This window comes from Anarrhichthys ocellatus, unplaced genomic scaffold, assembly GCF_004355925.1.
Source record: "Anarrhichthys ocellatus isolate YVR2014 unplaced genomic scaffold, GSC_Weel_1.0 scaffold7, whole genome shotgun sequence".
In the NCBI taxonomy this organism is placed as follows: Eukaryota; Metazoa; Chordata; class Actinopteri; order Perciformes; family Anarhichadidae; genus Anarrhichthys; species Anarrhichthys ocellatus.
Genome location: NW_022280037.1, coordinates 8,266,520 through 8,278,199, shown reverse-complemented (window position 1 = coordinate 8,278,199; position 11,680 = coordinate 8,266,520). Strand labels below are relative to the sequence as shown.

The 11,680-nt window shown below is 43.0% G+C and overlaps 1 protein-coding gene across 1 annotated transcript in view; it reads right to left on the bottom strand.

The window, feature by feature from the left end:
* The window catches only part of pcnt (pericentrin), a 32,921-nt gene extending 22,472 nt beyond the window's left edge, over window positions 1-10,449 (bottom strand). The window contains exons 1-15 of the mRNA XM_031847994.1: window positions 10,275-10,449; window positions 6,938-7,114; window positions 6,468-6,587; window positions 5,414-5,563; window positions 4,422-5,293; window positions 3,981-4,334; window positions 3,230-3,626; window positions 2,623-3,030; window positions 2,310-2,528; window positions 2,045-2,140; window positions 1,761-1,904; window positions 1,273-1,495; window positions 983-1,062; window positions 578-875; window positions 356-456 (exon numbers count right to left, since the gene is read on the bottom strand). Coding sequence (XP_031703854.1) covers window positions 356-456; window positions 578-875; window positions 983-1,062; window positions 1,273-1,495; window positions 1,761-1,904; window positions 2,045-2,140; window positions 2,310-2,528; window positions 2,623-3,030; window positions 3,230-3,626; window positions 3,981-4,334; window positions 4,422-5,293; window positions 5,414-5,563; window positions 6,468-6,587; window positions 6,938-7,114; window positions 10,275-10,322 — 3,687 coding nt within the window. The 5' untranslated portion in view covers window positions 10,323-10,449. The remainder of the gene's footprint in view (window positions 1-355; window positions 457-577; window positions 876-982; window positions 1,063-1,272; window positions 1,496-1,760; window positions 1,905-2,044; window positions 2,141-2,309; window positions 2,529-2,622; window positions 3,031-3,229; window positions 3,627-3,980; window positions 4,335-4,421; window positions 5,294-5,413; window positions 5,564-6,467; window positions 6,588-6,937; window positions 7,115-10,274) is intronic.
* Between the last annotated feature and the right edge of the window lie 1,231 nt (window positions 10,450-11,680).

Sequence of the window (11,680 nt, the reverse complement as noted above, 5' to 3'; positions counted from 1 at the left end):
AAAAAAAAAAAAAAAAAAAAAAAAAAAAAAAAAAAGTAAAAACCACCTCAAGGAAGCGTAAAAACCTTTATGCGCAATTTAGGAAGTTTTAGCAAATTTTGCGGTTTCCACACATCTTGTCTTATTCGATACTTAAAAATGTGCATAAAAATATGTGAATGGAACCACAGCTGCTGTAAACATACTGTATTTTTTAAGATTTTTAAATTTCCTATCATTTATAGGCTGATGCTAGCTTAAGGTCTATAAAATGAAAAAAAACACGAAGTTCCATTATTTAATGTTAGGGCCTGTGGACTGAAATGAGAAATAAATCGCAACTTAACAACATGTTAATGTGTTTGAGTGAACTCACCTCTAGGTGCAGTTGCTGTTTCTTCTCCTCTAGGTGGAGTACTTGCTGCTCTTTCTCCTTCAGCAATGCGTTATGACTAGAAACCAGCTCCTCCAGAGCACCTAAGCAAAAAAACAACATTTTATTATTATTTCCATGCAGAAGATAGATTGAAATGGCACGTTTTCATTATTAAAATAATGAATTTAGATTGTGCAGCCTCAGTGAAAGTAGGCAACTCACGGGCAGCAGCATCTCTGTCAGCCCAGGCTTGTTTCAGCTCCTCCTCCAGTTGTTGGTTCTGCTCCTTACTGGAGGCCTGGTGTTCCTGGAGCCGGGTCCATGACTCCCGCAGCTCTGACTGGGTCTGGGACAAAGCTGTCTGGGCTTCAGTTAGAGCTTTGTTGGTCTGGTTGAGGCAGACACGGGTGCTGGCGAGCTCCATGTGGGTGGCGTTAAGGCTGCTCTGGGTCTCTGAGAGAGATGTCTGGAGGTTCGACTGGGTGCTCTCCGCTTCCTTATCCCACTGTGACCTCAGAGCCTGATGACCACGATGAATTAAAGATGGTAAAACATCCTAAATATGCTAAATAATGAAATAGCAGTACAGATGTTTGAACAGCATTCGATTAACAGTAATGAAATGACCTGCATCTCTTTGGCCTGCTCCTCCTCCATGGCCGCTCTCTCCAGAGCAACACGAGTCTCCCACTGCTGCTTCAACTCATCTGAACATACACAAAGCCAATGAAAAGATTCACCCACGTCAAAGAATTTGAAGGTTACATCCGTCATTGTGCTTTACTTTGCCCTGAACATGTTTTCTAAAGAATAAGGGTGACTCACCCACACCCATAATGGCACACATGTTGAGTGCACCTACAGGCACACGTAAAAGACAAAAGAACACCGACTGAACAACTGGAAAAAGCACTCACTCATGTCTTGTTGGTGCAGCTCGGACAGTCTCTCCTGCTGCTCCTGCCGTCTGATCTGGTCCAGTTCTAATTGATGCCGGGCCTGCAGAAGGGCACTTTCCTGGGCGAAGGTCTCCCTCGGGGAGGAAGAGACCTTGGTGAGAGACGTCTCCTGCTCCAGCTGGGACGTGCGGACGTTAGTGAGGCTCAGACGCAAGGCTTCAAGCTCACTGTTCTTTTGGACCTAAAGGTAATGAAAAGTATAACGTAAAAGGTAAATATAAGTAAAAAAGGTATATAAAGTCTAGTAGTGACTGCATGTTTGGGGTAAAAGACAGTTGCGTTATATTAACATTTAACAGACACCCTTATCCCCCATGCCAATTGAGTACAAGTTGAATTCCTAAGCCCCTAAAGTCATTCTAATTCCCTTGACTGTGAGGAAACAGATATAAGCGTCGGCTGAAGATGTTTGGTGCCGTATGCACACACAGTATATCGTAATATACCTGTGCCTGCTGCAGTTCAGCCTGGTGGGCCGCCTCCATGCTCTCCCTCAGCTCCAAGGACACCTCCATCCTCACGTGACTAAGCTCCTCATCGTGTTTGGCAGTCAGCTCTGAAACCATCCTCTCGTGCTCACGTTCAGTCACCTGGGGAAAGACACAATGGCAGAAGTGACGAGCTGAAAATACAATAAATGCTAATGCTAAAAATGCTAACTAACGAAGGGATATTCCACCGTAGTACGTCTATCTTAGAGTGAAGTGTTCGGACTCATCAATTCTGATACCTGTTTGATTAGGCTGATCTGTCTCTTCTGTTCTTCCTCCATAATAGCTTTCTGCTTCAGCAGTTCAGACTGCAGATGATTGTTGGACTCAGAAATCTAAAGAATTTATAGAGATAAACATATCAAGGAAATTACAAGACTTATAAGGCAATCCAACAAAGAGTTTAGCACCACTAATGCGGCAAAGTCCTATTATTATTCTGTTCATTTTAAATGTAATGATGATCAATCTGTATCCAGCTACACGGAGGTTGTTAAATCCCACCTCTTGTTGATGTTTCTCCGTCATATCTTTTATCTGCTGTTGGTGAAATGTCTCGAGCCTTTCTGCAGCCTCCTCAACAGCCGCGAGCTGCTTCTCCAGGAGAGCCTTCACCTCCTCCTGCCTTTCCATTCGCTGCTCCTCCAGGTGTTGCCTCACATCGAGGAGCTCGTTCTCCTTCTCCTGTCTCTCTTCCTCCCATTTCTCCTTCTCCTCGACCAACTGTAAAAATCAATTTTGCACATCATTTTGATCTCTTGACAGTAGTGTAAACAATAGAAAAATAAATCAACTGCTGTCACATCATATATCTCACCTCAACATCCTTCACTTTTAGCATGTTCTCAAACTGTTCCAGTTCCTCCTCTAAGACTTGTTCCATCTTCTTAATCCGGTCATCCATCTCCTCCTCTTTTCTCCTCTGCTCCTCTCTCTCCTGGGCTTGGGCCTCCTCCAGGTTGGCCAGGTTTTGTCTCAGACAGAAGATCTGAGACTCCAGTTCATTCTTCTCCTTTTCAGCACTGTCCAGACTGCCCTGGCTCTTCTCCAGCTCTTCCCGCAGTCTTTCAACTTCTGTTCTAATATTTACAACCTGCGCGCGAGTCGTTTCGAGCTCCTTTAATGTTTCATCCAGCTTCATAGTCCTTTGACCCAGTAAGGCGGTTATGGTTTTGTGTGTTGTTTTTGTCTCCTCTAGCTCCGACATGAGAAGTTCACATTGAGCCTTCGGGGAAAGGAAGAAAGGGAACATTATAGTAATTTTTCTTATTGCCGCCTCCATTTCAAACTACTGCTGCTGTAAAGTATTCTTTCCATTAATCGTTAGTGAGTTAGGGGTCAAAATCAACTGCTGCATACAGAGACTAGGATGTTTACATTTCGATAAAACTGTCGACTCAAACCCACTCATCATACTGGTGTACCTGTAGGGTTTGCAGCCGGCTGTCGTGGCTGAGCTCCGGACTCTGTTTGGCAGACATTTCAGGCTGCTTCATCTCCTGCAGAGACAAAAACATCAGCTCCTGCTGTTTTTGATGAGACGGGAGTGCAGCCTCCTTCTCCTGCTCCCCTACCGGTTTATTTCCCCCCTCTGATGGAGAGGTAGCAGGACCCAGCAGGGAGGTTTCAGCAGCCTCCTTTCCAAACAACATCACTGCATTCTCTTTTTTTCTTTCTTCCATTAAGGCACCGAGTTTGTTCTTCAGGTTGTCTTGATCGTGGGCTTTCAAGTTCATCTCCTCCTCTACGTGTCTCCTCGTATCCTTCTCTTCTTCAAGTTCCCAGAGAGCCTGCTTTAGCTCTTCTGTTACTTGGGCCCACCTGACCGTACAAAGAGAGTTTTAAAAACATTATCAAGTTGATTCAAATTGTGGAATAGCTTTGAGCAACTTATGGAAACGTAGGGTCACTTTAGAACTTGTAGAATGAGTTTGAAAAAAGGTTAACAGATTTTAAGATAATTGTCACAATTTAATTTAATGCCATTTACCAGTGGCAATACTTTTTTTCATTTTTCTTTAAATGAACCAAGAATGTTTTTTTTACTTGGTGGAGAAAAGACCAATAAATACTTCATTTATAATATTATAAAAAACATAAGATGAAAACTTGATGAATACAAACACATTTAACAGAGAAAAGAAAAGAACCACCTTCCCTAATTAACTTCATTACCTGCTCCTGGCCTCCTCCAGCTCCTCAGCACTGTTGATGACTTCCTCCCTCAACACATTCAGGTCCCTGTCCTTGAGAAGCAGCTCCTCACGGAGCTCCCCACACTGCTGATTCAGCAGCTCCTTTTCCAGGTCAGTTTCCTCAGTTTCCTCAAACTGCCGCTCAGAGAATTTACTCGTCTCCAGCTCGCCGGAAGAGGAGTCATGAAGCCAAGGATGAGAATTTTCCTCCACAGGAATGCCAGGCGAGCACCGCGGGGTAGACGTGTTTTGGAGGTTGACGCTTTCTTCGGGGAAACGGTTTGAAATCGACAACAGAGGCTCATCTCCCAACACCTCACTGTTCAGCTCAAAACTGTGAAGAGAGGCACAGAGACACATAAGGGGATTAAACTAGCCTAAACAACACACAAACACCATTAGCAATTAGCATTTCTCTAACCTGTAGTCTGCAGAGCAGTCCAGCTGATTGCAGTGTTCAAAGCTTTCATTGACCAATGAAGAGTGAGAGAGTGCAGGAGGAGCTGCAGACAGGTAGCGCTCCATCAGAATATCTCCCAGTAGCGACACATTCATGCTGTCCTCCACAGGTCCGCTCTCCAGATTGGCCTCATCTGTGCTCATCTTCTCCTCACAACTGAAACCAGCTTTTGCTTGGTTCTGCCTATTCTTCGAAGCTTTGAGTCCGATGACCTCTTCCTCTCTAAACTTCAGTTCTTTCTCCCTCTCCTCCAACAGCTGCCTGACTCCCTCCAGCTCCTCTTTGAGCTTCTGCATCTCCTCCTCCCGTCTCTGGAGACAAAGAGCAGAGCTGGCCACCTCCTCACTAAATCTCCTCTCTGTGTCGTCTTCCTCCTGAAGCCTGTTCCTCAGCTCGATCACTTCTCTGTTCAGCTTCTCCTTCTCCTCTTTGTACTGCTGCATCTCGAGGCACTGAGTCTGCACTGAGCTTAACTGGGCCTGGAGGTCTTGTAGCTCCTCTTCCCTGTCTTTCCTCTCCTTATCCAGTAAAGAAAGCACATGTTGGTGTTTCTCCGTCTCCTCCACTAGTTCAGCACACAAACGTTGGCAATTCTGCCTTTCTTCTACCAGCTCGGCCCTCAATTTGTGTAAAACAGTGCCGGTCTCACCGCCATTGCCAGTGCTAAAGCCTTCAACACTCGACTGGAAGCCAGGACCTGCACTCCCTGATTCCTCCGATGGTGCCTCCTTCTGATTGAGGTCTGCATCTTGGAAGCAATGGCCATGCTGTTGTGGGGTGTTGAGGACTTCAGCCCCCGACTGACTTTTGATGCGCAGAAACTCTATACTGGTCTGTGTGAAAGACAATTCAGAGAAGACGCAAGTTCAGTTGCTGTGCACATGAATGGTGACGTGTACATCAACAATAATCCTGAAGTGCTGCACACAGATTCAGCTTTGAGTGTCACGGACCTGCTGGAGCTGTCTCTGCAGCGCCTGAATCTGTCCAGCAAGTGACTGAGCCTCCAGTTGAACCTGGTCTCTGCTGGCTAGCGCCTCCTGCAGGTTGGAGCTGAGCCGAGCAATTATCTCATTACGCTTCTCCACAGCCTGCTGGAGCTGCTGCAAGTGGAATACATGTATGGGTTGTTTTTATAAGCACATAAACACTTAAAGAGTACAAAATAAGACAAATTCCTTTTTTTTTTTTTTTTTTTGCAGGGATCTGCACCAAACAAAGATGCTCGAGTATATGATGAGTAGGCCACTTAGCAGCATGACAATATTTAACATGAAATGGTATTTTGACACACATTTCACCTCCTGTGATATATGAATTGCAGTAGGTCATACTGATAAATATAAATTGAAAATAAATTAACTGTGCAGCCCTAATTCACATAACATAACTTTAGGCTTTTTAAAACACCTAGTTTAAACTCATTCCTCTAAACACATACATAATATAAGGGAGCTATGCAGTATTTTTAGATCAGTGCAGCCAAGCAGCCATGCAGAAGAGCAGACAGTTACATTCCCCATGGGTTGCTGATGACACGAAACACGTATACACACACACACACACACACACACACACACACCATCTTAAATCGTACACACAGCAATAGCACACCAAAACTCACATCGTCTTATGGCTAAAAAAAGCATGAAGACAATTTACTCCAAACAAATCTCAACACACTTCATCACGTCATGTAAACAGGAACACTGATTTATCGAATAAGTTCACAGACCAGTTTGCAATGTGGGAATTCAGAGATCATAATGCTAAGTATGCGTTCAAGACATTAAACCCATCTTCATGCTTCCCTTTTGCTCGTCATTTAGAGTCATACCTAAGCCCAGTTGAGTCTTTGACAGCAACAGCCAGAAAAAAGCCAAAAGGAACTACGTAGAGGACATAAAAGTATTCCAATGCTTCAACATGCACTATGGAAAATGCCATCATACCCTAAAAAAAAAAAGCAAGATATCCTCTGTAAATGTATAAACATACTCTGTATACCTTGAGCTGCTCTTTGCCAGTGAGTGCAACTAGTTCGCCTTCTCTAAAATCATTCACAGCGGACGATCTTGGCTCCAGGGTGGGGGGGGGCGGATCCTTCGGTGGTTGGTTCTGGGGTTCCTAAAGGATGAAATAGTTTTAGAATTACATTGTTTTTTTTGTTGTCATTGCAATCCATGCGTAATCTAATGTTGCCGTTAATAGTGCCACGGTTAATCCTGACCAGGTTGCTATGACAACATGCCCCACAGGCAACGTAATGGTTAGTGACCCATTTCTATAATGTATGTTAACTGAGCAGGGGGGGGGGCACGGACCACTTGTTAAAACATACAGTGAGCAGACAAATGGAGGTCAGGCAGTGTGACCCGTGAACAGTAAAGCAGTGGAAACGACCAGCTGTGAATTAATTGTTTCTTCTGTAACTCTATCAATGATGCATGACCGATAATCTTGATTAGTTGTGTTACCTCGTGATCGGTCTTCTCGCTCAGCTCCACGTCATTGGCTGAGGACAGCGCCGGTTCTACGGCTCGGCCTTGCGTCGCTCCGTCATTCTGCGAGACAGCCTTGCCCTTCCTCTTCTGCGTCTTTTTCGGCGCCCCCGCACCGTCGCCTTTCGCCCGCTTCTGTCGGAAGCTAGCAAGCTGCGCAGGAAGGACAGCGAGAGGTAGACGGACACATAGGTCAGGACCACTGAGCACCACCACACTATCAGCATGGTGGAGCTCAGGGGTCAAGGCGGAGAGACAACTGGATTCCAGATTTATCTCCTCAGTTTAAAAAAGTTACAAAAGCATCATTCTGAAATCATTGTGCAAAGTATACAAGTTGTTGGTAGTTCCCGCTTTGGAAAAGAAAACTAGATTTGGCATAGATTTGATGAGTCAGAGTTGTGCAGCAAAAAAAAAAAAGAAAAGAAAAAAAGAAAGAAAAAAAAAAGAAGAAAAAAAAGACGGTGCCCAATGAAGCAAGAAGAAATCCCAAACTCATACCAAAAATAGGCTTCAACATTGCTTGACAAAGTATCCAGGTTTAAAATGAGGCGACGATGCTAAATATTCTCAAATCTCCAGAGAGCTACGTCAAACCCATGAGACGTGCAGATTTTAGTGACACACATTGGACAGCCTCTCAGCCCGGCAGAAAGAGAACAAGGTTCAAAGAGTTTACAAAGTATACATCCATGTCTGTCTTTTCATTTTCTGACATGTAGAAAAGTCAAAGTCAGAGACGGGGAAACTGGTTAACAGGAGTTGTTTTTTTTGAGGGATCACAAAGTCCTCTCTGAAGACATGAGGGGAAAAAAATATATATCAAGAAATTGCACCCAAAAAGTTCATTCACAGTGAAAAACATCACCACCAAACAAGTCACGATATTTTGCTTGAAGTCCAGAAGGACTGATTTGGTAGAAATCCATCTCAGGCAGTTTCTCTTTGCAACACATTCCTCTTTTCTATCGCTCTCGCTCTCTCTCTCTCTCTCTCTCTCTCTCTCAGCCGATTTCTCTTCTTTAAGCAGCTTAAAATTAGATTACAGCCATCCACATTGTGACAGAGACCCTCGTGAATCCCTCCATCAATAACTGACAGTCAACCATCGATTTCCTTTCTTGCCGGTGGTCAGACCTGTCCCATTATTTCTCATCAGGACAGTCCAGATGTAGATCTTGCAGTCTGTAGGCAAACAGCACACTGTGCCAACCTCCTCATCCTCAAACTCCCTGCCACTGCCACAACGTTACGGTGCAGAGGGATCCACAAACTCTGGATAGGGGCTGGCATGTGTCTCGGCTAAGAGGAAGAGGGTGGAGACTGGGAGATGCATTCACATGGAGAGGAGGAGACAGGGATCCAGCATCTGTGTGTGTGTGTGCATGCTCAATAGAAACCGAGATTGCATGGCACCGGGAGAGCTACTTGTTGCTTTGTGTGATGAGTCACATGCAGGTGCATGACAACACCGTGTGCATTTGAGCCGATGTTTATTCCGACGACATGTTATAAAAACCACATTCTGGATTTGCTTTGTTCTCCCGTTTAGCGCCACTCGATGCATCCACCACCATACCATCTTCCTCTTTTGACTCCAAAAACCAAAAAGCTTTGCGTAAAAAACAATCATTCCCTCAACTCCACCACACTTGAATCTCTTCCCACCTCCCATTGTTTCATCTGCGGTTATACCCATTATCCCTTAAAACCCCACCCTTCATGTCCTTCCATCACCCTGTCCACCGCCTCCGCCCACCTGCCACAACACACATCACGTCTCAGAGAGACATATTAGCCAGATGAGCGTTGTTTAGCCCAAGGCCGTTTCTGAGAGTCTGACTAACTGGCTAGATGCAGCTCATTGTGGCCACATCGGATGTTACTGAAGGCTTCTTGTGTGTTCTCAACAATGTCAACACCAAGACTCCTCACAGTATCTTATATGTATGTTTGTTTGTCGGTCTGGCCGCGTGTATAATTTGTATACATACATGCCTTGCATTGGGAGGGAAAAATAAAAACCTGAGCTTTTTAGTGCACCCAATACAGTAAAGGCAACTGACAGCACTGCATTGCCATAGCAACACCATTCATGTGAAGTGCAAGTGCATGATGTTGAACCTTGAAGCCAAATCTCATGGGCTCACTGCACCACCTGATGGCCTGCAACCAGCATGACAGTTCATGCGAGGTGCGCAACTACATTAGACATTGAAATTTGCAAATGCAAAAACATGATTTGCTTTCAAGGTTACAGTCTTGATCATCTGTGTTGAGAGTCATTCTTTTAATCTCAGAAAACTGAAAGCCAATATAAAAGAAGAAGAAGAAGAAGAAGAAGAAGGCACTGATTTCCCAGCCAAGAGAAACAACAAAACAAAAAGCAAGACCACCTAAATCACAAAGAAATAATGTCCATTAACCCACAATCCCATGACAAAGTCGAACGTCTCTGCCAGTCACCAGTTTCTATACTTACCGACTGGCTTCTGGGCATATTTGAGGATTTCTGTCGTAAGGAATATCAGTGGTTCAGTTGATATTATGCATCATATTGATGCACATACGTTTTGAAAGAGGCCTACAATGAGCTGGAAGTGAACTACAAAAACCAAAGAAATACAATTCAAGAAGACACTCTGAACACGTTAGTAAGGTAGTAGTTTTAAACGTGGCCTGGTTATCAATACAGGGGAGGCCATTCTTAATTATTGGCCTATTACTAATATGGCCTCCAACCGAAGTAACACTATATCTTAAGAACATAATGCCATCTGCTCTTGTAAGTGTTATATACTATCTTTCTAAAAAGCTGTGGGAAGCTTGAAAGAAAATAATGAGAAAAGGTCAATATCCAACATTGGGATTGTAAATTGTCATTTTATTGTTTTAAAAGGCTGAAACTGCAACATTAACTATTTTACAGGTGAGAAACAAATCTTTCTGTACCTGCTGGACTCAGTGTACATGAACTAAGAAGTGATTAAACTCATTAACGATATAGTTATATAGCTAGATATGTTAGTAACGCTGCCCCATAAATATTATTGTTATCGTTAGCTCAGTGCAATCTCAGCTAATGATCAACCCGCAGCATAAGCGCGGCAAATGAATAAAGTTACGTGTAACGTTACTTGTAACTTAACGGGCAAATATTATCTAAGCAACGCTAAACCAAACGTACGACATGTTGGAGGTGGGTGTAGTCAACACTGGACAAACTATGACAAAGCTATGACAAAAGAGTTGGCTATCGTTAACCTAACTGCTAGCATTCAGTGTTAGCGTGCGTTAAATATTAGCAACAAACCTTCGCTCTTCCAGCTTCTAGTTTCCTCTGCCGTTCATCGTCATCCATCTCTTGTCTTGAATCAAACAGTTAAAAGTATAGGACACACGTCCTAATTCAAGTTAAAAGCACACCAGACCTTCACTTGTAGCATAAGTTGGCTAAAACAAAATCTTGAGCTTCCTTTAGAACTCAACTGTCAACAGACAACTTTCAATATGGCCGCCAAGGCATCTAAGCACCGCCCTTATCGAGTTCTTCTGAACGGACGGACCAATCAAATTACTACATTCCACATATTCAGCCAATGGTGTTCGCGTTGGTTAAATATATTCCAATCTCTTGAACGTCGTTCAAAAACTAGTCAAGTCGACCAATCAAATGGCTGCGTCAAATCACCAATCTCGGATTGACGGATTTTATAGCCAATCAGGACAGGCCAATACAAACCATGCCTCCACTCACTTCTTTGTTTTGAAAGTGAAATTAGATAGATAGATAGATAGATAGATAGATAGATAGATAGATAGATAGATAGATCGTTACTTTATTAATCCCACAAGGGGAAATATTTTCGCTACAGCAGTTATACATACAGGTAAGCAATAAAAATAGCAGAGGAAAACTATTATAATATAAAATGCACAATATATACAATAAAATAGAATAATATTAATTTAACTAACTAACAATAGTAGTAGTGCAAAGTAGTGCAAAGTTTTTAAGATTCAACCAAACAAACAACAGTGTAACGGTGTTATAGTTGTGTGATTGATTTGGCCAGAGGTGATTTATTATATAGTCTTATTGCAGTGGGCAATTTACGGAGTCCTCCACTGTCTGATGAGCTTCTATGACGATGGAACAGCGTAGTTTATGGCAACTGAGGTGTGTTTGCAATAAAGTACGTCTTAAAAATGTGTTGAAAAGTTACCACCATTCATTATCCATATCTTTCTAGTTGAAAGAAATTCGGAATATAGGCCTAACTTAGCAGAATATATATATCTGATAATTTACAGTGCGTGACTGTACCTCATTTCGGCACTGTAGCCTGGGCTTTACATGGCCAGTCTTTAAAAAAAAATACAATCAATAGCAAATGGAATTTAAACGAATTAGGCGAGGATATGATGTTGAAAGTCTTACTCCCTCTTCTCTTTCTCAGCATAGAAACCAAATAGTTACTCAAGTAAACAGGTGTGTCCCCAGGCAACCACTGTCTGGCTTTAGTCTTGACTCAAACAAACACACCAAGCCTGTGTGACTCCAAATGCCAAGATTTCAGGTAAATTAGACTTTAAAAGCATATACTTGCATTGCATGTTTGTCTAGTATTTCAATCATGTTCATTCCAGCACACAGAAAATCTTAAAATAACACTTAAAATAACATGTGTTATTTTAAAATCTTAAAATAACATGTGC